We start from the raw sequence: 27289 nt of genomic DNA on the forward strand, positions 1-27289 counted from the left end.
GCCCAGTCCTACTGGTGACTGGTCCGGTGCCCGGTGCCGGTGCCCAGCTCCCAGCCCGGAGCCCGGTGCCCGATGCCCAGAGCGGGGCCCGCGGGAGCACCCACGTGTGACGCGCTGGGCGGGGCCTATGCCAGAGGCCCCGCCCCTCTGGAGCTCCCGCCCCCGTGTGGCCCCGCCCAGCCCAGGTGGAGGCGGTTGCGAGCGGCGGCCGGTACCGGTACCGGGACCAGGACCGGGAGGAGGAGACCGGGACCGGGACTGGGACCGCACCGGGGTGAGCGGGGCCGGGGTGGGAGCGGGGCGGGGTCTCGGTGCCGCCGCTTCGCTTTGTGCCCGTCCGGCTCCGTTGCTGCTTTGTGCCCGGCCGCGTCCCGCCAGCTTCCTCCTCCGCCCGCTCCTCCCGCCCTGCGGCCGCCCGGCCCTGCCCGCGGCACCGGGGGTGAGCGCCTGCCCCGGCCCCCCGGGACCCTGTGCAGAGGGCGGCGCGGAGCCCCCTGTCCCCGCTGTGTCCCTCCGGGGCGGGCCCCCGGGACCGATCCGGGGCACCCTCCTCTTCCTCCTCTTCATCGCGGGGGAAGCGGGTGCGCGGCCCGGCGGGGTGACCCGGGCGGTGGGGAAGCAGCGAGGGGGTCCCTGCCCGCTCCCCTGCCCAGGCTGGGGACGAAGCCCTGACCCACTTCCCCGGCCCGGTGAACAAGCGGGTGTTCCAGCGGGTTTGTTTCTGGTCTGTGGGTGTTCGGTGCCCTTGGGAAGCAGCAGCAGCCCCGAAGCTGCAGGCAGGTGCCCGGGTCCCTGACCGCTCCCTCTGTGCCCCAGAGCACCGGCGCCTCCTCCCCTCCGCCGAAGCCGGGGCTTTGTTGTTGGTGCTGGTTTGAGGTTGTGTTTAAAGGCTGTGGCGCGCTCACACGTGCTGCTGAAGTGGTGAGCGCTGCTGCCAGCCCTCTGCAAACAAACCAGCCCCTCCGGGATCAGCCCCTCCGGTCATCCTGCATCCGTACATACATCCCGCAGGGAGCGGAGGGATGCTGCGTGTGGCTGTTGCAGCCCGTTGGTTTGTTGTTGTTGGGTCGCAGTGGCTTTGGGGCTGAGGGCTGAGGCTGAGCTTTACTAGGTCTTGCCCTGCCGCCAGGCCAGCAGGACCAGGCAGAGGTTGTCCCTCTTGCCCACAGCTGGGTTGTGGCGCTCACAGCATCTGAGACCCCACAGCTCTGCAGGGGGAAGGGGACCCGGGAGGCTGTGCTGTCGCCGCTGCGTCCCTGCACAAGAGGAAGTGCCTGCCCTCTTCCCCAGCGCGGCGTCATCCTTCCCGCCACGAGGCCATGGGGAGCTGGGACACTTTCCTGCCTCTGTGTGCCCGAGTCCTGGACGGTGGCTCCCGGGGGTTTCCAGGCTGAGCTCATCATTATTGACGCTGTCCCGGACTTTCCTGGGCTGGAGCGTTCAGGAGCCGCAGCCCCATGGATGTCCTGAGTGGGGGAATGCCACCCGGCTCAGCTCACCCCATTGTGCTCTCTGAAGCAGCATCCATTGGCTCCTGCCTGCTTCCCAGGTGGGAAACAACCGGCTTGGAAATATCCCACCTCCAAATCAAGCTCTAGGGTTCAACCGTGGCCATGCCTGGGACAAACCAGAGCCGCCTCTGCCTGCTCTAACCCCAGGCACCGCTGGCTTCACAAGTGGCTTCCCCGGGCTCCCCAGCTGCTGCACCTGGGTCTGCTTTTCCAAGCCCTTTGTAGTGAAGGGAGCAATCAATAACGCCACTTGCTCATTTTGGAGGGCAGCTTCTGCCTGTTCTGCTCCTGTTGGCTGGAAGGCAGGTGCCTGAAGCAAGCCCCCAGGGCCTTCCCACTTCCCCTGGCCAGGGGTTCCTCTGGCTCTAATGCAGCTACATTGCAGGCTGTGAGCCCTGGGTGAGAAAGGGCAAACCGCAGCGTGGGGAGCTGGGGTTGAAGCTGAAACAGGCGCCCCGGTACCAATTCTGCAAGCCTGGTGTTGCTCTCGGTGCATGTGTGAGCCCTCAGTGTGTGAGGGTGGTGTTGCCGCAGCATGGATGTGTGCAGCAGGAGCAGCGGGTGCTGGGAGGGCAGCTCGGAGGCTGGGATGCAGGCTGGCTGGGCTGGGTCTGTCTGGGGGCTGCGCTCTTTGGGATGCCTTTGGAATTCGGGCAGTGTTTGGCTGCACTGGGCTGGAAGTCGAGCACACAGCTGTATTCTGGGTCTGTGTTTTGTCATTTGGTGCTGCTCCCATTTAACTCTTACAGTGAAGCTGAGGGATCCCCCAAATCAATCCTTATTTCATCCCTTTGGTTACAATCACAGAATCATAGACTGGTTTGTGTTGAAGGGACCTTAAGATCATCCTGTTCCAGGGACACCTTCCACTAGAGCAGCTTGCTCCAAGCCCCTGTGTCCAACCTGGCCTTGAACACTGCCAGGGATGGGGCAGCCCCAGCTTCTCTGGGCACCCTGTGCCAGCGCCTCAGCACCCTCACAAGGAAGAGCTTCTTCCAGCTGGTTGTAAGTCTTAATCTGACAACAGCCCTCAGGATGAGCTTGGAGGCAAAGCAGCACTTGTCACCAAAGGAAGTGTGGGGCGGGTGATGGAGAACAGGCCAGTGGGGGATTACAATGGAGTGGTGGTGATGGGAGCCCTGGTCTCTGCAAGGAGGGCTTGTCCTGTCCCTGGGTGGCAGCCCTGCTGGGAGCTGCCCAGGCCAGCACAAGGCTCCTGAGAGATTCCCGTGTTTCCCATGAGCCCTACAGGGATCTGAGTGCAGAGGGGCAAGCCAGGGCTCTGCACCAAAGGAGTCAATTGGTAAGGGCTGCACACTGATACCTTAAATCCCTATGAGCCCACAAGTGATGGGATCACAAACTCTGTCCTCTTGAAGAGCTCTGTAAAAATCACTGGTCCCTGCTGTCCCGCTGGGCCGGGAGATGTCTGGTGCCATGATGAGCCCCCAGTGGAGACGGGCATGGTCCCTTTTAATTACAAGGAACCAGGAGCTGTCATTTGGGAGCCTGTGGTGCTTTGGGTTGTGGCTGTTTCCCAGCCTCCAAGCTGTGCGTGTCCTTGCAAGTATGGATGGAACCCTTGGCAGTGGTGCCCTTCTTTCACTTAAATACCAAAGCAAACAGCAGTCGGTGGTGGTTCTGCTCTTCATGAGGTGTTAAGGGTGGGGAATGGACCCAGGGAGGATGCCTTGGGTGGCCCCAGAACCAACCCTACCCTCTGCTTGGCAGGACTCCTGTGTCCCCCTTGTCCTTAGGGACCTGCACCCCAAGGGGCACCATTGCAGGGTGCTGGTCACATTAGAGCAACCCCCAAATACCTGGTTTGGGAGCAGCCTGCAGCCCTGTGGAAATCAAGGATGTAAGAGGCTTTCCACAGGAGGCTTCCCCCTTCTCCCTCCTCCAGAATCTTAAATCTGGGAGAGCTGTATGGACTTTGCTGAAGTCCTTGGAAGCTGCTCCCAGCTGGAGCAGCCGGGGCTGGGAAAGCAGGGAGTCCTCGTGTATTGCAGTGCTCAGTTTCCCTTTATGAAATGCCACCAATGAGTCAGTGTGAAGGCCTCCTGTGAAACCGGCTCAAGCTCCTCTCGAGGTCACACTCAGCAGCCACGGGTGCAGAACCTGCTGCTGCAGCCGTAGCCCCAGAGCAGGGAGTGTGGGTGCGATCCGGCTCACTCGACACCGCTGGTGCTGTGTCAGGAAGCAGTGTGGTACCCAGGGATGCTCCTTTCCACGCTGCCTTCGCTCCCTGTCCATCGTGCAGCAGCTTGCGCCGGGGATGTGCCATGGTTATCCCTGTAATTGGCCGTCCTGTAGGAACGCCAGGCAGGGCTGGGAGTGACCTCCCATGACGTGAAAGCCCAAAGGCTGCACGCCGAGCTCACGGGGTGAATCCTTGGCATGTCCTGCCCCTGCCCTTTCCTTGGCTCCTCTGTGGTGTGAGCAGGGAAGTCTTGCCGCGACCGGCACCACGCTGCTGGCGTAAGGCTTTTCCATGGGTGATGCCATAACCAGCTCATGCACGTGGTGGCTTAACCCAGTGCGAGTGCTCCTAGGGAAGACGTGGAGATGCTCCTTAAAAATCAGCATCTCCAGCCCCTGCGGTGGGCTCTGTGGCTTCCCTATGGGCACAGGGAGTGGAGGCAGGAGGAGGATGGGAATGGTGGGGGGGAGACCCCATCAGCAGCTCTTGGCAGCTGAGAGGCTGCAAAGTGTGTTGCTGGCACAGGTCCACGGTGATGCTGTGATGAGGGCAGAGCATCGCACGGTTTCCATAGGCACTGGTGAGTGTAGGATCCCCCGTGCCGGGTTTGCGCTGTGTTGGATGGGGATGAGCCGTTCTTGGTTGGGTTTTCCTCTGCAGGGTGCAGATCTGGGAGCTGCTGGCCTTGTGGTAAGGAGGCTCAGACATGGCCCATGACCATGTGCTGCCTGGGAGGGGAGGGGTGGGCAGGGAGCAGCTTCCCTGGGTTGAACTGTGGGGCCAGGGGAGCACTGTGGCTCGGTGGGGTGACCAAAGGGCAGTGCCCAGGTGCCACCTTCACCCACAGCACAAAGGGATGCAGCAAGGTCCTTGTCCCCTCTCCTCAGGGAGCTGCTGGCTCCAGGGGGACATCAGAGAAGCTGCTGGCATCCCTTAGCATGGGCCTCTCGCTCTGCACAGGCGAGCAGCAGAATTGTGCAGCCTTGAAATGGCTGAGCCAAGATAAGGAGCCTGTTCCCAGAGATAGGGAGCTTGTTCTGAGGGGGCTCATCCAGGGCTTGTCTTGTGCCTGGGATGAGCTGAATTCATGCGTGGGGCTGAGCACCACTTCCCATTGCTGCATCCCACATGGATGCTCAGGGCTCACAGTGAGGGGACTCTCTGCCACTACGGGGTGTTCCTCCCATCCCAGTGCCTCTCCGGCTGGCTCCGTGCTCTCTGAAACAGGCAGTGGGGAGATGGGGAAGTCTGGCCTGAGCCCTCACACCAGGAGCTGCTCTCAAAATAGGTGCTTTTCAGAGCTAGAGGAAGAAACGTCCCCTCCATCCCCATCGTCCCCTCGCACCAAGAACCATGCTTGGAAGGGGGAAGTGAGAATGAACTCAGCAATGACCTTTGGTGTGGGGATTGCAGGCAGGCTGCCCTCCCTTGCCTTGGCTAAAGCACGACCTGGGACCCCTCAGCCCCTTCCAGAAGTCACAGCCGGGGCAGAAGCGCTCACAGCATCATGCCCATGCACCGTGTTTAAGCCAAGCCGATGAGGAATTGGAGTAGCTCCAAGCAGTTACTCGGTTCTTAGCTAAAACCAAGTTTAATCAGTCCTGGTCCCCCTGGGAATCCATGTGGTGCCTGGAGAAGAGCTTTCCTTGGGTCTGGAGAGTGCTGCAGCCCTGCCCGTGGTGCCTGTTTGCCGGTGGAGACTTTTGCCCTTTGCTCTTCCTGAAGCCGTTGGGGTGACTCAAAGCCTCCACGTGCCTGGACTCCAGCTCCGGAAAGCCAAGAGCTTTCCCTTGCTGGGGGTCCCCTTGCACAACCAGGGCCCTTCCAGCAGCATCCATCACCCATCACCCCGGGCAGTGCATCTCCACTGCGGGAAGCAGAGCAGGGCCGGGCAGTGCTGCCCGTTTGGGGTGATGCTGCCGTGAGGGTACATGGAGCCCCACGGGGAGGGCGAGTGGGGAGCTGTGGGGTGGGTGAGCCAGCTCCCTGGTGCTCCCTGCCCACCACAGCAGGGCAGGAAGCGTTTGGGTGCTGGCAGTCGCTGTGCTGGGGATGGGGTTGCTGTGCTGGTAGGCATTAACAAGGATGGGGAGCAGGCTGTGTCTGAGATGCGGGAAGTGCTCCGCGTGGCTCTTTCAACCCATTCCCACATGTCACAGGCAAATCCTTCCCTCTCCACGCTGCTCCCAGCGGGGTCACCCAGGAGTGATGGATACCGCAGGGTCACACAGGGAATCAACCCCCTGCAGCGGGGAGGCCCACCACGGGGCTGTGTGTGAGGACTCTGCGCTGCCCCATTATCAGCAGCGCCCGGCATAGCCCCCCCCCAGCTGCTCTATCTCCCCACTCGCTCCGAGCTCGCCCAGGCTGAACAAACCCGCTCTGGTTGCCCAATGTCCTGCCCGGCACAGAAAATGGGAGAGGATTTCCTAATGGCAGCGTGGGTGAGGTGTGCGCTGCTGCCTGCACGCCCCTGGGGTCTTGCCACCCATTGGGCATCCGCACCCCATCTTGTTACCCCAGCCCTGCTGGAGACGGGGTTAAAGATCCCGCTCTGGGTGTTGGTGCCGACCGCGTGGCTCAGGGATGTGGGAGACGGGAGTGGGCAGCCTGAAATAGCACAGGATCCCAGCCTGCTTTGTGTTGAAAGGACCTTAAAGCTCCTCCGGCTCCAACCCCTGCCACAGGCAGGGACCCCTTCCACTAGAGCAGCTTGCTCCAAGCCCCTGTGTCCAACCTGGCCTTGAACACTGCCAGGGATGGGGCAGCCACAGCTTCTCTGGGCACCCTGTGCCAGCGCCTCAGCACCCTCACAGGGAAGAGCTTCTGCCTAAGAGCTCAGCTCAGTCTCCCCTCTGGCAGGTTCAAGCCATTCCCCTTGGCCTGTCCCTACATCCCTTGTCCCAAGCCCCTCTCCAGGTTTCCTGCAGCCCCTTCAGGCACTGGAGCTGCTCTCAGGTCTCCCCTTCAGGAGCCTTCTCTCCTCTAGGCTGACCCAGCCCAGCTCTCTCAGCCTGGCTCCAGCCCGGGGCACTGCTGGGCTCTGAGCTCCGCTCAGTGGTGCTGGGCTGCAGCAGAGCAGCCCCAGCAGGATGCCTGTCCCCCAGGGCACACTGCTGATGGAGAGGGCCAGCCCCTGTCTCCCCTTAGGAGCAGATCCCATGGGGATGCCGGTGCTCACGGCAGGGCTGACCGTGGCTGATGGCATCCCCATGGCCATGGCTGTGCCAGGGGTTCTCTGCTCCGGTGTGAGCCCACAGGGGCTTGATGCTCAGAGCCACTGGACCAATTAACTCTCCCATCCAGCGCTCTTAATAACCGGGAGAAGCTTTTAAGGATGCTCTAGCTTTGGGAGAGGTCTTTTACATGAATAATTCATAGCCAGCCATTAGGCTCTAATGGTCTCTTGGGTGTGAGTGTCAGTGGTGGCTCTGGGGGTGTTTTGGAGCCTCCGTGGCATTGCTGACCCCTTTCTTGCTCTCCCCTATGGAGATGAAGAGGGAAGAACAGGGGCTCGTGGTGCCTCCATTAAGGGTGACGGGTGTGATGGGTGCTCCCGGCCCTGCACCCTTGGGTGGCTCAGAGGCACTTTTCCCTCCCAGCTTAATTGCACCAGCCTGATGCACTTGTGTTCCAGTGCCATTAATGCTGCCTCCCCCCCACACCAACGTGCTCAGGGAGAGGGATCCTCATCCTCCTTCGAGTGCCTGCGCATCCCAGCAGCGCTGCTCTGGAGGCTTGTCTCCAGTGTCTCGTACAGTGGTTGTGCTCAGTCGTCCCCTGGTCACCACTTGGCCTTGCTGATGGTCCCTTTGTGCTGCTCGGAGCATCCCGGTGCGTCCCGTCCTGACGCCTTGTGAGAGCTGCATCACTTTTTCCATCGCTTTCTTCCTTGGGTGTGTTTCCTTGGGTCAGCGTCTGTCGTCATTCACCCCCGGGCTGGGAGCCAGCCCCGGTCACCCTCCGTGTGCTTTGCCTGGTTGGGGACCAAAACCTTGTCCCAGTTGCTCACCAGGCTCTTTCGGGAGGGGATGGGGGCTTCAGCCCCTGCTGCTGTATCCCTGGCTGCTGGATGTCAGGCTCTGGTGAGCTGCAGTGGACAGGGGAGCTGTGAGAGGGAAGGTGAAGATGGTGGGGGAGCTCTTATGGACCAGCCCAGGTTACCCCCCTCCATCCCCTGCCCATGAGTGATGGCAGCATTCCCACTGCATTTCCCTCTCCCTGGAGATCTTTTCCTCCCTGAAGTGTCATTGTGGACCCTTGTTCCGGCTCAAAGCACAGCTCCAAAAGCTCAGGACATGCTTTTGGCTGCGAGTCCCATGTTCCCCCCCCCCCCCCCCCCCGCTGTCACCCACCTTGTCCCCACAGCAGGGTGTTCACACAGCCATCCCCCCCATGCCAGCTCAGCACCTCACCTCTCGCCTCTCTTCCCTGTCCCTAGGGCAGAGCCACCCTGAGCTCCCTGGGGACCAGCAGCCAGCAGGGACAGTGGGGCAGAGCAGTGCTCCTGATGGGATGCTCCCCATCCCAGGGCTGGGGGTGATGGGGACAAGGGGGTGCTGAGCTGGCGGCAGGGTTGATGTGGATGGAGACGCTGGCTGCCTGTTCTTATGCTGGGTGAGAGTGGTGCCAGCGCTGCAGGGGCTGGGTGCCAGCACCAAACACGTGGGGAGCTGGGAAAACACCTTCCCAGCACCATTCCCAAGGGATTTCCCTGTCTGGCACGGAGTGAAGCTTCTCATGGGTCAGGAGCCGTGCTTGGGGGCAGCTGCTGTCCCCAACCCACGTGGCCAAGGGGACTTCAGTCCCCGGGAGCTGCTCGCGTCCTCCCTGCTTTCTCCCAGTGCCAAATCCTGTGTTAATGCACGGAGCCATGGGAGCAGCTCCGGCTCTGCCCCGTGACCGGGATGGCAGGTGCCGCCGGGATGTGCCAGGTCCCTCGGGAGCTGCGTCACCTCGGAGGAGGCCCCGGTGGGGATGAAGCCGGGGTTTAAACCTGCTTTGGCCAGGAAGCCAAAGGCTGCCTGGGGTGTGATTGATGGGAGAGGATGGGGATGGGATTTTGGGGTAGGGATGTGAGAGCACCACGTCCGCTCGCACCTCTGAACAGCACAGCTTGGCTCCAGTTTCTGTGCTCCCGGCTGTGTTGGCTCCCACCCTGAGAGCCATTCCCCAGCACGGATGAGGGTGTCCCAGGGCTCGCTCTGCGCCCAGCATGTTCCCATTCCCGGCTCTCTGGAGCAGCTGGCGCTTTGAGCTCCTGCCCTGGGAGGCAAACAAACAGCGTCTCCAGCTCACCAGTGGCATGGAAAGTTTTGCTCGTGGGGCTGGCGTTCTCCCAGCTCGGAGCTATGGAACACCTCGGCCAGGCACCGGCATTCCCTGCAGCTGTCCCGCTTCCCAAGAGCCGGGCCTGGGAGGCAGCGGTGGGTGAAAGCTCCCCCCCCAGCCCCATGCAGCCCCCCTGTCACAGAGCAAAGTGCATCACTGCAAGCGGTGGCTTCCCCTGCTCCCGCTGCCCTGTGCCAGGGGCTGGTCCCTGTGCCTGGTGCCTGGCTGCCGGCAGCTCCATCCCCAGAGCCCAGGGAGCGCCGAGCTCCGCTCTCCCTCCACCCCACTGCTCCTGCAGCCCTCTCCCGTGTTCCCATGCGTGGGTTCTCATTGCAGCCTCTCTCCCTCCCAGGTGAGGCAGGAGGAGTTTGGCCCTGCTCCGGGGCTCCCGTGCGTGAAGGACAGAGGAGGAGGAGGACGAGGAAGGCTGCCGCGGGTGTTTGCCATCGAGACGTGCCCCGTGGGATCCCCACTACTCTTATGAGGTAGCGAGGCCCTGGTGTGGGGACCAGCGCTGGCTCTGAGCCCCTAGGGTGAAGGTGGGAGCTGGGTGCTCCCAGCTTTGGTGCTCAGTGGCAGCGAGGGGTGAGGCAGCAGCTGAGCTGCCGGCAGCACCCAAGGGTGCTGCTTCGGTGCCTCTGGGGAGGAGGGAGGCGGGGAAGTCCCTCTCCCTGGAGCCCCTTCAGGCACTGGAGCTGCTCTCAGGTCTCCCCTTCAGGAGCCTTCTCTCCTCCAGGCTGACCCAGCCCAGCTCTCTCAGCCTGGCTCCAGCCGGTGGCACTGCTGGGCTCTGAGCTCCACTCAGTGGTGCAGGGCTGCAGCAGAAGAGCCCAGCAGGATGCCTGTGCCCCCAGGGGTGTCCCCCTCGGATGGAGGGGGCCATCTCCTGTCTCCCCTTAAGGAGCAGATCCCGTGCTTGTGGCACCATCCCTGTGCCATGGCTGTGCCTGGAGGGGGACAGGGGATGCTCCTAAGACCTGTGCAAGTCCCCTGAGTGCTGGCACGTGGCCGGGGGACGGGAGGAGGCCGGAGTGGTCATGCTCCCTAATAGCACCTAATAGGATCTGGAACTCCCTCCTCGTGCTCACATGGAATTACCTTTCCTGTGAGGTCCTGCCAGGTGGAGCTGGGCTGCAGGGACCCTTGGGATGGGATTGCTTGAGGAATTAACCACCTCTTGGCCATTAAGCTTCTTCCTCTTGGCATGTGGTGCCGGGCAGGACTCCATCTCCCAGCCTGGCCTCTCTGTGCATGTGCAGAGGGAATGTCCTGCATTTCCTCTCCCATGGGGCACCCAACACATGGCAGGTCCTGGCTCCATGGCTGGTGGTGGCCCGGGCTGCCCCAGCCCCTCGCTGCAGCAGGAGCCATCCATGACATGGGGCTGTGGGACAGGCTGGGATGTGAACTGGGAGTTGTCAGGCTTTTGCCTTTATTCCCTTGCTGTGTCCAACCAGGAGGGATCATGTCCCTGTGTGTGAGAGCTGCAGCCGTGTGCCATGAGCTTGCAGGGACCCCCCACAGGTCCCATGTGCATCCCATCAGGCGCATCCTGATGGGGTGTCCAACCCAGGTGTCCCACAGGCACGTGCTGGGTGTTGGGGTGCTCTGACCCATCACTCCCGACGTCCCTCACTCTGCTCCTGGCAGCTGAGGGGGGCTCCTGGTGGTCCTGATGGAAGCCCCCCTGCTCACCCAGCCCCAGGGAGGGGGTGTGGGGCCTGGGGACACAGCAGCTGGGCTGATGGTGGCGAGGTCTCAGCAGCACAGGGGCTGAGGCTGGTGGGATCCCCCCTCCTGCTGGGATCCAGTGGAGATGCTTCTTCCCCTCCCATTGACTCCGTGCACCCCCAGCCTGCCGACTGCTGCCGGCCCGAGATGTCAGCGGGGGACAAGAACGGGGGCAGCCGCTCCAGCAGCAGCCGCCTGCAGAGCAAGAAGCCCCCCAACCTCTCCATCATCATCCCCCCCCGGGAGGCGGAGGAGGATGGTACCCGCAAGGAGGTGAGAGATGGGGACCTGCATCCATCCCACGCTGGGCTTGAGGGGCTGCTGTCCCTAAGGGACCCCCTTATGCCATCCTGCCCCTAATGCCTTGCTCTGCCTTCCAGCCCTCCAAGGTCCCCATCTACAGAAAGAGCAAGAGCCTGCAGGAGCCCCGCTTGAAGGGATCCGATGGCTTGGAGCACCGGCCCGGCTTCCGCCGGCAGACTTCCCTATCCCAGAGCATCCGAAAGTGAGGGCTGGGAAGGGTTCTGGCAGCAGCTGGGTCACAGGAGGGGTCCTTCAGTCCCTCTTGGGGTGCTGTGGCTGCGGGTACCAGCTTGGGATGGGATGAGAGTTGTGTCTCCAAAGGGAACGTGTTTGAGGGTTTTGTGCAGCTCTGCTTTGACTCGCTGGTGTCTGCCTGGGATAATCCTGCAGCAGTTGTTTAGTGGTCATCCACAGTTCCTGTACACTGGGGACGTTTCTGAGCCCTGTTTGTGTAGAACCTTCGCAAGCTCCTCGAGCTGGATGTCTGCTGCAGACCAGAGCTGATGCGTTCTGGACACCATAGAATCACAGAATCCCAGACTGGTTTGGGTTGAGGGGACCTTAAAGCTCCTCCAACTCCACCCCATGCCACAGGCAGGGACCCCTTCCACTAGAGCAGCTTGATCCAAGCCCCTGTGTCCAACCTCCCCTTGAACACTGCCAGGGATGGGGCAGCCACAGCTTCTCTGGGCACCCTGTGCCAGCGCCTCAGCACCCTCACAGGGAAGAGCTTCTGCCTTGTGCCCAACCTGAATCTGCCCTGTTTAAGTTTAAACACATTTCCTGCCAATCCATAAAAAAAACAATTACCCTGCTCATCCTGTCTTGTGCAAGGTGCAAGTCTCGATGGAGTTACCTCTCCTGAGAGACCCAAGAGCCAATGACACCTCTGCAGCATCCCTTCATTGAGTCCCATAGCAGGTCAAAACCACCCTTCTGAGTCACCCCAACACACATCACCCACCCCAAAGGAGGATGCCTGGGTGGGATTGTGGTACCCGTGGTGGGGGGACCGATGCGTGCAGTGTGCCCATGGTGTGCTCAGTGTGCCCGTGGTGTGCCCAGTGTGCCCGTGGTGTGCTCAGTGTTCCCATGGTGTGCCCGGTGTTCCCGTGGTGTGCTCAGTGTGCCCGAGGTGTGCTCAGTGTGCCCGTGGTGTGCTCAGTGTGCCCGTGGTGTGCTCAGTGTGCCCGTGGTGTGCTCGGTGTGCCCGCGGTTTGCTCAGTGGGCCCGCGGTGTGCTCGGTGTGCCCGTGGTGTGCTCAGTGTGCCCGTGGTGTGCTCAGTGTGCCCGAGGTGTGCTCAGTGTGCCCACGGTGTGCTCGGTGTGCCCGTGGTGTGCTCAGTGTGCCCGTGGTGTGCTCAGTGTGCCCGAGGTGTGCTCAGTGTACCCAGGGTGTGCTCAGTGTGCCCGCGGTGTGCTCAGTGTGCCCATGGTGGTGTGTTCAGTGTGCTCAGTGTGCCCACGGTGTGCTCAGTGTGCCCGCGGTGTGCTCAGTGTGCCCGTGGTGTGCTCGGTGTGCCCGCGGTTTGCTCAGTGGGCCCGCGGTGTGCTCAGTGTGCCCACGGTGTGCTCAGTGTGCCCGTGGTGTGCTCAGTGTGCCCGTGGTGTGAGCAGTGTGCCCGTGGTGTGCTCGGTGTGCCCGTGGTGTGCTCAGTGTACCCAGGGTGTGCTCAGTGTGCCCGTGGTGTGCTCGGTGTGCCCACGGTGTGCTCAGTGTGCCCATGGTGGTGTGTTCAGTGTGCTCAGTGAGCCCACGGTGTGCTCAGTGTGCCCGCGGTGTGCTCAGTGTGCCTGAGGTGTGCTCAGTGTGCCCAAGGTGTGCTCAGTGTGCCCACGGTGTGCTCAGTGTGCCCGTGGTGTGAGCAGTGTGCCCGCGGTGTGCTCAGTGTGCCTGTGGTGTGCTCAGTGTGCCCACGGTGTGCTCAGTGTGCCCATGGTGGTGTGCTCAGTGTGCCCGTGGTGTGCTCCGTGTGCTCACGGTGTGCTCAGTGTGCCCGCGGTGTGCTCAGTGTGCCCGCGGTGTGCTCAGTGTGCCCGTGGTGTGAGCAGTGTGCCTGCGGTGTGCTCAGTGTGCCCATGGTGGTGTGCTCAGTGTGCCCATGGTGGTGTGCTCAGTGTGCCCATGGTGTGCTCAGTGTGCCCGTGGTGTGAGCAGTGTGCCCGCGGTGTGCTCAGTGTGCCCACGGTGTGCTCAGTGTGCCCATGGTGGTGTGCTCAGTGTGCCCATGGTGTGCTCAGTGTGCCCGTGGTGTGCTCAGTGTGCCCGCGGTGTGCTCAGTGTGCCCATGGTGGTGTGCTCCGTGTGCTCAGTGTGCCCACGGTGTGAGCAGTGTGCCCGTGGTGTGCTCAGTGTGCCCACGGTGTGCGCAGGGGCACGGCGCAGTGGTTTGGTGTCAGCAGCGACTGGGAGGGGAAGCGGCAGCAGTGGCAGCGCAAGAGCTTGCAGCACTGCAGCATGAGGTACGGCAAGCTGAAGCCTGCCTACCGCGACATGGAGCTGCCCAGCCAGGAGGTGCCCTCCTTCCAAGCCACCGAGTCACCCAAACCCGCCAAGATGCCCAAGGTAGATGCTCGTGGCGCGGGGTCCGGCTCCCGGCCTCGCCGTCCCTCCGCTGATGCCTTCTGCCCTCCTCCAGATCGTGGACCCGCTGGCCAGGGGCCGTCCCTTCCGCCACCCCGATGACACCGACCGGCCCCACACGCCCCACCACGTCCTGCCCCCGCTCACCCCCGGCGTTGTCTCCTTGGCCTCCTTCAACAGCATCCGCTCGGGCTACAGCCGCCTCCCGCGCAGGAAGAGAGAGTCCGTGGCCCACATGAGCTTCAAGGCGGCCGCAGCCCTTCTCCGCGTGAGTCTCGGGGGTATCCTCGTCTTCCCGACCCGGGTTCCAGCCCCATCCCATTGGTGGGCTTTCCCCTGGGCTCTGCTCAGAAAGGGAAGCTCTGGTGGGAACTGCGCATCCCTGGGGAAAGCCGTTTCTGGGTTTCACTGCTGAGGGGCCAGGGAGCTCCTGCAACTCTCTAGCCCCTGGGCGAGCCTTGGGAGCAGGTCTGCGGCACTGGGACCGCACGGGGTTCAGGGTTCTCTTGTCGTGCTGACTGACATGGTCATGGTCCATGGCTCTGAGGAGCTAAAGGCAGCTCCTGCCGCCTGCCCTTTCCACACTGGGGGATATGGAGGCCTGTTGGGGTTTAATCCTTGCCACTTGGTTTAGGGGAGGGGAGCTGCAAGAAGCCCTCGGTGCTGCAAAAGCTGGGGGGCTTCTGACTGCTTACCCCCATTTGCTTCCTCTGCCAAAGGGACGCTCTGTCCTGGAGCCACTGGCTCCCAAGCAGAGGAACAAGAGGAGCTTCATGTACCCCAGCTTCATGGACGAGGACATGGTGGATGCTGCTGATACCCTGGACTCGTCCTTCTTCAGTAAGGCGAGTGCTGTTCCCTGCTGGAGCAGGGAGGATCCTGGTGCCCTGCACAGGGGCTGGGTGTGGAGTGGGGCTCTAATGGGCACCCCATGTGCTGGAAACAGGGGCCTTGGTGGCTTCTATGCCTGACACTGTGGAGCCCAGGTCTTGGTGATGCTCCTTGGGGGAGGCAGGGAACGATGCCACCAGCGTGGGCACGTTTCACACCCTGTGATGTGCAGTTAGAGGGATGTCAGTGGAGATCACCCCCTCCCCAGGCTCTGGAGCCAGCCTGGCCTGGTGATGGGCATGCAAGAACACATCTGCATCCTGCTTCCAGATGGACATGCACGACGAGACGTATTCCATGCCTGATGATGTCTTTGAGTCGCCACCCCTATCAGCCACCTATTTGCGGATGCACCCAGTGGGGGAGGATGCCAGGGTGTCCCCTGAGGTGGAGCAGCCCACCCCGTGAGTACCAGCTGCCAAGTGCCCCACCATGGTGCAGTGCCTGAGCACCCTCTGGGGCAGGAATTGTTCCTCAGCTCCATCCAAACCTGCCCTGGGGCAGCTTGAGGCCGTTTCCTCTTGTCCCATCCCTTGTTCCTTGGGAGCAGAGCCCAGCCCCTCCTGGCTCCATCCTCCTGTCAGGCACTTGTAGGGAGCCATCAGGTCCCCCCTGAGCCTTCTCTTCTCCATCTGACCCCCCCAGGTCCCTCAGCCCTTCCCCATCACACTTGTGCTGCAGGCCCTGCACCAGCTCCATTCCCTTCTCTGGCCCCACTCCAGCACCTCAAGGTCTCTCTTGGAGTGAGGGGTCCAGAGCTGAACACAGGATTCGAGGTGCGCACAATCCCTGCCCCGGCCCTGCTGCCGCACCGGTGCTGATCCAGGCCAGGATGCTGGGGGCTCCCTGGGCACAAGCTGCTCCCGTTCAGCTCCATCACTCAGCGCCCCCAGCTCCAGGTCCATGAGCAGTTTCCAGCCGCTCTTCCCGAGCCTGGAGCGTTGCAGGGGTTGCTGTGGCCCAGGTGCAGGACCCGCACTTTGCCTCTTGACCCTCACCCCGTCGGCTCCAGCCTGTGCAGGTCTCTCCTCTCTCTGCAGGCAGGAGGGTGCCCGGCTCCCATCGGCCGGTGCTGGTGCCGGTGCCGGGCCGGCTCCGCGGCGAGGCCGGCGCATCGCCTCCAAGGTGAAGCACTTCGCCTTCGACCGCAAGAAGCGCTACTACGGGCTGGGGGTGGTGGGCAAGTGGCTCAACCGCACGTACCGGCGCAGCCTGAGCAGCATCGTGCAGTCACAGCTGGAGATCACCGACAGCCACCGGTGAGGGGGCACCCGTGGGACGGGGATCAGGGCTTGGGGCACTGCGGCATCCCTTTGCCCACCACAGAATCCCAGCCTGGTTTGAGTTGGGGACCTTAAAGCTCCTCCAGCTCCAACCCCTGCCACGGGCAGGGACACCTTCCACTAGGGCAGCTTGCTCCAAGCCCCTGTGTCCAACCTGGCCTTGAACACTGCCAGGGATGGGGCAGCCACAGCTTCTCTGGGCACCCTGTGCCAGCGCCTCAGCACCCTCACAGGGAAGAGCTTCTGCCTAAGATCCAGCCTTCCTTGAGCTGGGCTCTGATTTTGGGTTCTTTCCTCCACAGGCCATATTTCACCTACTGGATCACCTTTGTCCACATCCTCATCACCTTGCTGGTCATTGGCACCTACGGCATCGCTCCCATCGGCTTCACCCAACATGTGACGACAGAGTTAGTAAGTTTAAGAGCTGTTGGCTGGGGTGGTCACCTCCCAGCTCTGCGGTGATGTGTGGCTGCTGAGGAAAGCAAGGCTGGTGCCCAAGGGTGCCTTTCACACCCAGCGGGTGTTAAAGACGTGGTCCTCCCCCTGGGGTTCATTATCAGCCGGCTGGAGAGCAGAGCAGGGATCCATCTTCCCGGGGGGACCATGCCCACCAGTGTCCCCACGCTCTCCTGCTGGAGCTGGGAGCATCTTGGGCTGCTGCTGGCTCCTGCTGTTTGAGAGGCTCCATTAAACAGCCAGGGCAGGGGTGCACACGTGCTCCGGCAGAGCTGCTCTCCTCCCCACGTTGCTGTGGGACCCAGCAGCCCTTCCCCTGGGACAAAGGGGCTGCTCAGCCCCCCACGAGCAGAGGGAGCGAGTGCTGACCCTGGCCTGGCTCTGCAGGTGCTGAGGAACAAGGGTGTCTATGAGAGCGTCAAGTACATCCAGCAGGAAAACTTCTGGATCGGGCCCAGCTCGGTAAGGACCCTGCTGGACCACTGCCCCTCACCCCCCACCTGAGGCTCTGCCCCCCACCAGCTGCTGTGACCCCTGCCCCGAGCCCTGGGGTGCTCCTCTCCCCCACAAGAAGCTCAGTCCCTCATCCCAGCCCTTGGTACCCCCCTCCCTCTGGACCTGCTGCCCGCTTCCCAGAGCTGCAGCATCATGGTGGGATGCTCAGAAGGGACCCAATCCCCTTCCCACCTGCCTTCCCCCCCACCAAGGTAATGGCAATTCAAGGGCTATGGCCTATGGGGCCCCCCTGCCCCTGCTGGGCTCTCCCCAGGGCAGCTGGAGGGTGAAGGGGAGTTACAAGGGGGCTCACAGAGCATCCCCTGCACTGGCATTTCCCTCCCAGATCGACCTGATCCACCTGGGAGCCAAGTTCTCCCCCTGCATCCGGAAGGACCGGCAGGTGGAGCGGCTCATCCAGCGCGAGCGGGACCGGGAGCGTGGCTCGGGATGCTGCGTCCAGAACGACAACTCGGGCTGCATCCAGACCCTGCCGCAGGACTGCTCGGTGCGTGCACCGGGAGGCGCTGGGGATCCCTGCAGCAAAGGGGGAAGCCATCTCCACCCTGCACTGCACCAGGGCAGGATGAACGTGGGGTCAGAGCGGGGCGTTCGCTGCCGCATCCTCAGCCTCTCCATCCATCCTCCCCGCAGGAGACGCTGGCAACGTTCATCAAGTGGCCCGGCACCAATGCACCAGCCTTGGGCTCGGGGGAGAAGAGGATGTCAGGGGCTGTGTGTCACCAGGACCCCAGGTAGGGGTGACAAATGGCTGGTGAGAGGTGGCACGGTCACCCAGCTGCGCATGGGGCACCATGGAGGTGCTGTGTTTGCAGCTTGGGTACCTCGAATCCTCTTGTGCAAGGGGCTGGGAGGTCTGACACACCACGTCAATGATAAGGAGGGAATCAGTGGGGAAAGTGAGGTGGGGTCTGTCCTAAACACAGGGAGCAGCGGGAGATGCCGTTGTCTTGCGCCGGTCCCTGCTTGCCCTGCTCTGCTGGGATGGATGATGCGGTGAGGGGGCATCGATGGGGCTGGGGGGGTTCACCCATGGAAGGTGCTGCTGTGGGGTGTTGTAGGACACTGATGTGCAGGATCCCCCCCAAGCCAGGGGAAGGGGCAGGTCCCAGGGCTGTCTGTGCCCGGGGTGGGGGGGTACCGGTCTATAGGGAGGGATGTGCTGGGGGGGATCCATCCTGACCCCCACCTCTCTCCTCCCCCCAGGACATGCGAGGAGCCGGCATCCAACCCACCCCACGTGTGGCCAGACGACATCACCAAGTGGCCGGTAAGAGCCTGGTGGCACCATGAGCTGGGTGGCACCGTGGTGGCACCTCCATGGGCGGCTGGGCTGGCCATGGGCTGTGGGGAGAGCCTGGGGCTGGACCCCATCCATGGCTCCTGCTTCCAGATCTGCACCTACGAGACTAAAACCAACCACAGCGGCTTCACCCACATGGACTGCCAGATCAAGGGCCGGCCCTGCTGCATCGGCACCAAGGGCAGGTGGGTCACAGCGATGGGGACATCCGCCACCGCTGCCTCTTGTCCCATTGGAGACGGGGGAAGAGGGAGGTTATGGATCCTCACTGGGGTGGGAAGTGCGGTGGCTGCTGGAATGGAGGGGGATGCTATGGGAATGGGAGCGATTTCAGCTCCAAGTGATCCCGCTCCTGCCTCTGCCCAGCTGCGAGATTACGACGCGGGAATACTGTGAGTTCATGCACGGCTACTTCCATGAGGAGGCAACGCTCTGCTCGCAGGTATGGGCTGGGAGGCACGGTGGGACATGGGAGCAGGTGGGTCACACGTTGCCATGCTGACGCCGAAGGGATTTAGGGTATGCTATGGAATGGGATGCGTTTGAGAGGATGGGATGCAAAGTGCAGGGACTTTCCCAGCTGTAAGCTGGACTCTGGCCACTGCGTGCCTGACTTGGGCTGTGGGTAGGAGGGAACGTAGTGCCTGAGCCAGCCTCACCCGGGCAGCACCGGTGTCCTTGGGAAGGGCACATTCTGGGCAGGAAAACGTCCCTTCAGGATCTCCTGCAGCCCCAGGGATGCTTGGTTGCTCTCTTCCCAGCACCTGAGCAATGTGGGTGCCTCACAGCAGCCAGGGCCCCCCCCCCCCAACTGATGCATGGCTTCCCTGTGCCCCATCCTGTGCTCCCTGCGGCGCTGCGCTGGGGCTGAGCCCCATCTCCCCCTGACCCCTCCTGCCTCTGCAGGTGCACTGCCTGGACGAGGTCTGCGGCCTCCTGCCCTTCCTCAACCCGGAGGTCCCCGATCAGTTCTACCGCCTGTGGCTGTCCCTGTTCCTGCACGCTGGGTGAGTGCAGCCCCTGTGTCCTGGGCACCGGGCTGTCCACGGGGAGGAAACCTAGAAGGGCTCCAGGAAACCTGGAGAGGGGCTTGGGACAAGGGCCTGTAGGGACAGGCCAAGGGGAATGGCTTTAACCTGCCAGAGGGGAGACTGAGATGAGCTCTTAGGCAGAAGCTCTTCCCTGTGAGGGTGCTGAGGCGCTGGCACAGGGTGCCCAGAGAAGCTGTGGCTGCCCCATCCCTGGCAGTGTTCAAGGCCAGGTTGGACACAGGGGCTTGGAGCAAGCTGCTCTAGTGGAAGGTGTCCCTGGAACTGGATGATCTTAAGGTCCCTTCAACACAATCCAGGCTGGGATTGTATGTCTGTGATCCCCAATGGCTTGGGGGAGAAGAGGAGAGAACAGCCCAGATTACAGCACGTGCTGTTCACGGTGCTTTGTCAGCTGCCTCATGGCCCGGGGCAGCGGGTGGGAGGGCTGGGCAGGGGCAATGGCAGGACAGGAGGTCTCTAACTCAGGGTCTCTCCCCCAGCATCATCCACTGCCTGGTGTCGGTGACCTTCCAGATGACGGTGCTGAGGGACCTGGAGAAGCTGGCAGGCTGGCACCGCATCTCCATCATCTTCATCCTCAGCGGCATCACGGGCAACCTGGCCAGTGCCATCTTCCTGCCGTACAGGGCAGAGGTGAGGCTGGGGAAGGGGTGCTTGTCCCACATCACCCCAAACCAGCCGGCTGCCCAGGGCACCCATCCCCAGGCTGTCCTGGGAGGGGGCTGCAAAGCAGAGCTCTCATCCCCTGACCGGTTTTGCTGTTCCCATGGCAAGGGGAGGGGGGGGTCTCTGCCCCACATATGTGGCTCACACGTGTGGGTCACGCATTGCCACGTGTCGGTGTGTGTGCAGGGTCCCCGGGCAGGCAGATGGCTAATCTGCTGGCACCAAACCCTGCCAGCTTTAAATGAGATCACACCAAGCACCCTAATCCCCGGGGTGCATCGGGACAGGGCCGTGGAGGGGGTGATGCTGCCGGCTGCTGAGTCATGGAAAGCACCAGCATCTTCCCTCCTGTTCCTCCCCTGCTGCCTCCCCTGAGCCCTGCACTGGTGTAAATGCAGCCCCAGGAGGGATGCAGGAGCCAAATGTGTTTTGCAAGGGGAAGAGATGATCCTTTCAGTGTCTGAAGGGGGCTACAGGGATGCTGGAGAGGAGTCTTCATCAGGGACTGCAGTGACAGGACAAGGGGTGATGGGTTCAAACAAACAGGGGAGATTTAGGTTGGATATGAGGCAGAAGCTCTTCCCTGTGAGGGTGCTGAGGCGCTGGCACAGGGTGCCCAGAGAAGCTGTGGCTGCCCCATCCCTGGCAGTGTTCAAGGCCAGGTTGGACCCAGGGGCTTGGAGCAAGCTGCTCTAGTGGAAGGTGTCCCTGCCCGTGGCAGGGGTTGGAGCTGGAGGAGCTTTCAGGTGCCTTCCAACCCAAACCAGGCTGGGATTCTATGGTCCCTGTGGACACAGGGATGTGTCTGGGGTGATGTGGCAGGGTCAGTCCTGACTTCCCGTCCCTGCAGGTGGGCCCTGCCGGCTCCCAGTTTGGCTTGCTGGCCTGCCTCTTTGTGGAGCTCTTCCAGAGCTGGCAAGTGCTGGAGAAACCCTGGAAAGCCTTCCTCAACCTCTTTGGCATCGTCCTCTTCCTCTTCATCTGCGGTCTCTTGCCCTGGATTGACAACATCGCTCACCTCTTCGGCTTCCTCAGCGGCCTCCTCCTCTCCTTCGCCTTCCTGCCTTACATCACCTTCGGCACGGTGGACAAGTACCGCAAGCGAGCCATGATCATCGTCTCCTTGCTGGTGTTCGTGGGGCTCTTCGCCTCGCTGGTGGTGTGGCTCTACGTGTACCCGGTGAACTGGCGCTGGGTGGAATACCTGACCTGCCTGCCCTTCACCAGCAAGTTCTGCGAGAAGTACGAGCTGGAGCAGGTCCTGCACTGACCGCTGGTGGGGATGGCGCTGGGAGAGGCACCACTGGTGATGCTGCCCATGGAGGGGTCCCCACCGGCCTGCTGGAGATGCTCCAGGATGGGGCAGACCCTGAGCATGGCTCATCCTTGGGCTTGCCCCTGTTAAACACTAGGGGTGCAGTGGGGAGTGGGGCTGGAGCCAGCCCTGCACCCCTTTGGGGCTGAAAAGCCCATAACTGGTTTGGGGACCAACCCTGACTGCTGCCTGTGTGGGGAAAGGCTCAAGGGATGTGGGATTTTGGTGCATCCAGGGCTCCCAGCCTTGGTGGGGGGGAGGATGTTGCTGGGGGGCCCTGCCTGTCCCGGTCCCGTCCCACCTCGGTGCCCCAGGTGCTGCAGCTCATACTGTGAACTCGACCCCCTTTTTTGCGGGGGCACTGGTATTTACCTGCAGCTCTTTGTGCCCAGGGGTTCCCCACTTTGGGCTCCCCAGGGTCTGTGCTGCGGCTCTGAGGTGTTCAGAGCTGGGCTTTGAAGGTGTTTGTCAGTCCCGCTCTCTCATCTCCTGTTCCCCTAAGGCAATGGAAGGAGACGTGTGCTTGCTCCCTGGGCTGGATGGAGAGGCAGGACTTGGGGCAGGGGCGTTTCTTTTCCCCTCATTTCAGTGAAATTCCCTTTTTGGAAGCAGAGGGGCTGCAGGTGCTGTGGTCATAGGGCCATGGCAGGAGGCAGGCATGGAGGAAAACACCCTGGGTGCCTGTGTGGCTGCTCCTGAAGCCCAGAGACCCCTCAGGAAGCTGTCTGTGCTCCCCCTCCTGCTTCTGCCTCCCGTCCCTATCGTTACCCCTTTCCTCCTTCAAAGCACAGAGACCCAGGAGCCCTCGCACCTCGAATGGTGCAGACAGGAGTGCAGGATGGGGCAGTCGCCGTCCTCCTCCCCTGCCTGCCCCAGCCCTGGCTGCTGCTCCCCAGCATCCCCGTGGCCCTGCTGCCGGCCGCAGTGTGAAGGCAGGTCCTTCCTGGGGCCACTGACCCCCCTGGGCTGGGTTGGACCTGGGCTGTCTCTCCCTGATGTGTGTTGCTCTGGTGCTGGTGGGTCTCAGCACTGTTAAATGGGGGAAGGTGGGAAACCCCCAGCTGGGGTGTCCTGGGATGAGTATTCAAGGGCTGGGAGCAAGGCTCCCTCTGTCCACAGCTGCTCCTGGGGTGAGCCTGGGAGCAATGTGGCACCTCCATCCCTCCCTGCATCCTTTCCTGCATCCTTCCCCCCTCCACGGGCCAGTTTTCACCCCCACCCCTCCCGTTGCTGCTCCAGCCAAAGACGAACACTTCACCTCATTTGTCTCTTTTTGATACTTTTTTAAAAGCTGTGGGGTTTTTTTCCCCTTCCTTAATAAATTTCTACCTGTATTTAATGAGACACAAAGGCCTCTTCTCCCTCCTCGGGCACGGGGATGCAGCGCTTTCAGCTGCTGCGGTGGTTTTGGTGGTGGTTGGTGTGTCAGGGAGGGAGGATGAGCTTGGGGTTGTTGCCCTGGGGTGCAGGGCTGGGCTCTCCCCATCTCCTCTCAGGGGACAGGATTTTGAGGGTCTCAGGAAGGGGAAGCCAAATACCTGCAGGAAAAAGATCCATGGATCCCCTTCACCTTGCCTAAGGACAGAGCTCCCTCTCTGTGTCCCCTTCATTGAATGACCCAGGGCTGGATTTGCCCCATCTCCCTCAAAGCCAAGATGCCCCAAGGGCTGTTGGCTGTGGCTGTTGTGGCGAGGTGAGTGTCAGAGCAGGACACAAACACACAGGCTGCGTAGAAAACCATCACCGTGCCTTTATTTGCTGCTTGCCAACAGCTTGAGGTGTTTGCAGAAGGCTTGTCCTGGGGCAAGACGTGGGTTTGGGGGGCACTGGTTCGGTGTGGCCCCCAAGGGAGGCTCCACAATGTGGGGCTGGGGATGCGCTCCAAGGGCTCTGAATGGATGTTTGCAGGCAGGGGAGCGTCTGCCAGGAGCCCTGCTTGGTCTGAGGGCTGCTCAGGGTGGGTTTGGCCATGGGGGGGTGCTGGGGAGGGTGCAGGGCTGGGGCATGTGTATGCGTGGGCTTTACTGGGTGTCTGCAAACCGTGGCTCTGAGCACCCTTGTATCAGCAGAGACCCCCAACCTTTCCATGCCCGGGGGAGGGGGGGCCTTAGCCCCGGCTTGTCCGCACAGCCACGGCTGCAGCAGAGCCCATGGGGTCAGCGCTGGGATGGGACCAGGCCGTCCGTGGCTGGAAGGCAGAGGGGCGGATGCGGAGCTGCGGTGGGGATGCAGGGCGGCCGCTGCCTCCTCCTGTCCCCATCGGCGGGGCTGGGCCGCGGGGCTCAGCAGCCGCTGTTCCTGCGCAGGAAGGCATGTCCCCGCACGGCGTGCTCCATCTCCACGAAGGCCAAGTCCCCGACCGTGACCGCGCAGGGCCCCAGCGCCCGGAACCCGCACTTCTGGTAGAAGGGCACGAGGAAGCGCTGGCACATGAGCAGGGCGCGGCGGGCGGCGGGCAGCCCCCGCAGGTGCTGCAGGTACCGCCACATGAGGATGGAGCCCTTGCCCTGCTGCCGGCAGCCCCGGTGCACGGCCAGCACGTGGATGTGCACGGCCGAGCCCTGCGGCCGGTGCAGGGTCAGCGCTGCCTGCAGGGGGAGCGCGGGGTCAGGGCCCGTCCTGCTCGGGTCCGGGCTCCCAGCCCCGCGGGATCGGAGAACGGGGTTGGAAAAGGCCTTTAAGCTCGTCCGGTCCAACCCAGCCCTGCCAAGGCCACCCCTAACCCATGGCACTGAGGCCTCGTCTCCACGCTGTGTGAACACCTGCAGGGATGGTGCCTGCAGCCCTGCCCTGTTCCAATGCCTGAGCACCCTCTGGGGCAGGAATTGTTCCTCAGCTCCATCTAAACCTGCCCTGGGGCAGCTTGAGGCCGGTTCCTCTTGTCCCATCCCTTGTTCCTTGGGAGCAGAGCCCAGCCCCTCCTGGCTCCAGCCTCCTGTCAGGCACTTGTAGGGAGCCATCAGGTCCTCCCCGAGCCTTCTCTTCTCCAGACTGAACCCCAGATTCAAGGTCCACATCCCCCCCATAAGGACAAGGGTCCGCAGTGCAATCCCCCTTCAGCTCCCCCATCATCCTTGGAGGCTTTTTAATCCTGAAATGAATGCTGAGGGGAATTAATTGGCGTATTTTTAACAGCATCAGTAAAAGTAATTACTGAGGAAGTTAATTTCCCCCAGCACAGCCTTGGGAGAACACTTCCTGGGTAACCCCAGGGAGCTTCTGGTCCCCAGTGAATGAGCCAGGGTAACAGGGTCTGGTTCTTACCTGGCTGAGCCTCTCCTGGTCCCAGAGGGAGCCGATGATGAAGGCCACGAGCCGCCCCTCCTCAAACCAGCCAAGGGACAGCTCCGGGCACAGGTTCAGGAAGTGCCGGATCTCATCCAGGTGGAGGGGACAGTCCCCGGAGACGGAGATGAAGGCTGGAGGGGGATAGCAGTGAGTGGAGGGGGGGACCAGGGGCACCCAGACCCTTTGGGACACCCCCCAGCACCGATGTGGGTGATGAAAGCGGGATGTGATGGGGAGAGATCCTGCGTCCTGCTTCCTACTTGGTCTAAAGGAGCTCTGAGGGGCCCGGGTGGCTCCAGGGAGCGGCTCTGCTCATCCAAAAGCAGCTCCCCCTGGCCCAGGAGCTGGCTTCAGGCTCCTGCTGCTGATTCCGAGGCTACTGCAGTGGGTGCTGAGATGAACCCTCCCTCCCTGCATCTCCCTTAGGGGAGGACGGAGAAATGGGCAGGGTGAGTCTGGGAGAGGGGAGCTGGGGGTGCCTGGGGTGGAAGGGAGGGGGAAGGTTGCTGGGGTGCATCTCCCAGTGTGACCGGAGGCAGAGCGTGGTGTCCTTCCTCCCACTTCCCCCCCTCTCCTGCTGCCCACTGGCTCCCAGGGCTGTTCTGGGACATCTGGTCCAGGATCACCCCAGGCTGCTCAGCCCAGGGCATCACCTCCCATCATCCCCACACCACAGGGAGTGGGTGAGCTGAGGGCCGTGGTTCTGCACCTCATTAACCACAGCTCCTCCACACCTCATTAGCGAGCCCAGGGTGGCCTGGCCACAAGCCACAGCCGCTGAGTCCCTCCTTATCACCCACGAGGGCACACAGGGAGGGTTTTGTCACCAGGACGTGGCCTCAAAGAGCACAGGGGGAAGGGAAGGGAAGGGAAGGGAAGGGAAGGGAAGGGAAGGGAAGGGAAGGGAAGGGAAGGGAAGGGAAGGGAAGGGAAGGGAAGGGAAGGGAAGGGAAGGGAAGGGAAGGGAAGGGAAGGGAAGGGAAGGGAAGGGAAGGGAAGGGAAGGGAAGGGAAGGGAAGGACCCCCCCGGCAGCCCCTCACCTTCCCTCTCGATCTCGAACACGCTGACGGCATCCTCGGGGCTGAGGCAGCGGAACTCGCTGGCAGGCAGCGTGTGACGGCGCTGGCGGCCGGGAGGGCTGCGGGGGGACCTCACATGGACGGGCTTCAGGAAAGGCACTGCGCTGAGCACCGACATCCTGCTCCTGCTCCTGCTCCTGCTCCCGGTCCTGCTCCTGCTCCTGCTCCTGCTCCCGGTCCTGCTTCTGCTCCCGGTCCTGCTCCTGCTCCTGCTCCTGCTCCTGCTCCCGGTCCTGCTTCTGCTCCCGGTCCTGCTCCTGCTCCTGCTCCTGCTCCTGCTCCCGGTCCTGCTTCTGCTCCTTCTCCTGCTCCCGCTCCCGCTTCTGTTCCCTCTCCTGCTCCTGCTCCCGTTTCTGTTCCCTCTCCTGCTCCCGCTCCTGCTCCCGGTCCTGCTTCTGCTCCTGCTCCTGCTTCTGCTCCTTCTCCTGCTCCCGCTTCTGTTCCCTCTCCTGCTCCTGCTCCTGCTCCCGGTCCTGCTTCTGCTCCTTCTCCTGCTCCCGCTCCCGCTTCTGTTCCCTCTCCTGCTCCTGCTCCCGTTTCTGTTCCCTCTCCTGCTCCCGCTCCTGCTCCCGGTCCTGCTTCTGCTCCTGCTCCTGCTTCTGCTCCTTCTCCTGCTCCCGCTTCTGTTCCCTCTCCTGCTCCTGCTCCTGCTCCTGCTCCTGCTCCTGCTCCTGCTTCTGATTCTGCTCCTGCTCCTGGTCTCGGTCCTGCTTCTGCTTCTGCTTCTGCTTCTGCTCCTGCTCCTGGTCTTGGTCCTGCTCCTGGTCTTGGTCCTGCTCCTGGTCTTGGTCCTGCTCCTGGTCTTGGTCCTGCTCCTGCTTCTGCTCCTGCTCCTGTTCCCGCCTAGTTTCCCACTGCTCCACTGCTCGGGCAGCCTTGAGCAAATGGACTCCTTGCTTCACTTCTCGGCTCTCTGCAGAAGCAGCTCCACTGGTCCTGATGGCAGCATCCTTGGTTTCAGCCAAACTTCTCCAGTGCTCTTGGCTGCTGGAAATACCTGTTGATCACACACAGGGACAGGCTGCTTGGCACCCTTCTCCTATACATGTGAGAAGATATATGTGTATAGAATCTTAGATACATATAGGATGCTGGAGATGAACTCTTCATCAGTGACTGTAGCGACAGGACAAGGGGTGATGGGTTCAAACAAACAGGGGAAGCTCAGGTTAGATCTTAGGCAGAAGCTCTTCCCTGTGAGGCGCTGGCACAGGGTGCCCAGAGAAGCTGTGGCTGCCCCATCCCTGGCAGTGTTCAAGGCCAGGTTGGACCCAGGGGCTTGGAGCAAGCTGCTCTAGTGGAAGGTGTCCCTGCCCAGGGCAAGGGTTGGGACTGGAGGAGCTTTAAGATCCCTTCCAACCCAAACCATTCCCTGGTTCTATGCTATATGCAAGCAAACACCCACCCACAGTGCCCCCATTTGCGTCTCTGTGAGCTGGGGCCAGTGCCTGGGGGGACCAGGAGGTGACAAACCCAGGGACCAGGGTGACAAAAGCCTGGTGACCAGTTAGGAGGTCTGGGCTGTGGGACAGAGCAGGGGCAGGGCTGGGGGTGATAGCTGGAGCAGGAGGAGCAGGCGTGGGGCTGAGCATCCTGCCCAACACCTCCCAGCCCATGGCAAAGCCAGGCAGGGGGAGAGGCAGCAGAGCCCTGGGACAGGCAGGGTGGGCTGCGGCTGCAGGATGCCAAGAGGATGCAAAGTGAGCATTTCGGGGGAAAGCTCCTTGAGATGCTCTTGCTTTCACAGTGCAGCACGGCTGTGTGCGAGCAAGG

At 62.3% G+C, this 27289-nt stretch overlaps 2 protein-coding genes across 2 annotated transcripts; one reads left to right on the top strand and one right to left on the bottom strand.

Moving 5' to 3' along the window:
- Nucleotides 1–254: 254 nt before the first annotated feature.
- On the top strand, nucleotides 255–21409 carry RHBDF2 (rhomboid 5 homolog 2). The gene is made up of 19 exons (XM_061455598.1): nucleotides 255–274; nucleotides 9398–9530; nucleotides 10900–11049; nucleotides 11157–11281; nucleotides 13453–13645; nucleotides 13719–13931; nucleotides 14383–14508; nucleotides 14825–14958; nucleotides 15595–15813; nucleotides 16140–16251; nucleotides 16684–16758; nucleotides 17138–17299; nucleotides 17446–17546; nucleotides 18019–18082; nucleotides 18206–18300; nucleotides 18482–18557; nucleotides 19022–19122; nucleotides 19647–19800; nucleotides 20684–21409. Exons 3-19 carry the CDS (start codon nucleotides 10924–10926, stop codon nucleotides 21101–21103), a joined length of 2496 nt encoding a protein of 831 aa, XP_061311582.1. The 5' UTR covers nucleotides 255–274; nucleotides 9398–9530; nucleotides 10900–10923; the 3' UTR covers nucleotides 21104–21409.
- Nucleotides 21410–23430: 2021 nt separating this feature from the next.
- Nucleotides 23431–25724, bottom strand: AANAT (aralkylamine N-acetyltransferase). The gene is made up of 3 exons (XM_061455670.1): nucleotides 25478–25724; nucleotides 24413–24567; nucleotides 23431–23736 (listed from the first exon to the last, which is right to left on the bottom strand). Exons 1-3 carry the CDS (start codon nucleotides 25632–25634, stop codon nucleotides 23431–23433), a joined length of 618 nt encoding a protein of 205 aa, XP_061311654.1. The 5' UTR covers nucleotides 25635–25724.
- Between the last annotated feature and the right edge of the window lie 1565 nt (nucleotides 25725–27289).

This window comes from Pezoporus flaviventris, unplaced genomic scaffold (assembly GCF_033815535.1).
Source record: "Pezoporus flaviventris isolate CSIRO_AGI_PZ_B2104156 unplaced genomic scaffold, CSIRO_AGI_Pfla_v1 ptg000020l, whole genome shotgun sequence".
In the NCBI taxonomy this organism is placed as follows: Eukaryota; Metazoa; Chordata; class Aves; order Psittaciformes; family Psittacidae; genus Pezoporus; species Pezoporus flaviventris.

What these genes read in the sequence shown, in the direction of transcription:
- RHBDF2 (XM_061455598.1), top strand. Translation starts at nt 10,924, where the DNA reads ATGTCAGCGGGGGACAAGAACGGGGGCAGCCGCTCCAGCAGCAGCCGC. An exon ending in ACTCGTCCTTCTTCAGTAAG is followed by an intron (nt 14,509 to 14,824) that starts GCGAGTGCTGTT and finishes TCCTGCTTCCAG; the next exon opens with ATGGACATGCACGACGAGAC. An exon ending in AGGCAACGCTCTGCTCGCAG is followed by an intron (nt 18,558 to 19,021) that starts GTATGGGCTGGG and finishes CTGCCTCTGCAG; the next exon opens with GTGCACTGCCTGGACGAGGT.
- AANAT (XM_061455670.1), bottom strand. Translation starts at nt 25,634, where the DNA reads ATGTCGGTGCTCAGCGCAGTGCCTTTCCTGAAGCCCGTCCATGTGAGG. An exon ending in GTTCGAGATCGAGAGGGAAG is followed by an intron (nt 24,568 to 25,477) that starts GTGAGGGGCTGC and finishes ATCCCCCTCCAG; the next exon opens with CCTTCATCTCCGTCTCCGGG. An exon ending in ACCAGGAGAGGCTCAGCCAG is followed by an intron (nt 23,737 to 24,412) that starts GTAAGAACCAGA and finishes CTCCCCCTGCAG; the next exon opens with GCAGCGCTGACCCTGCACCG.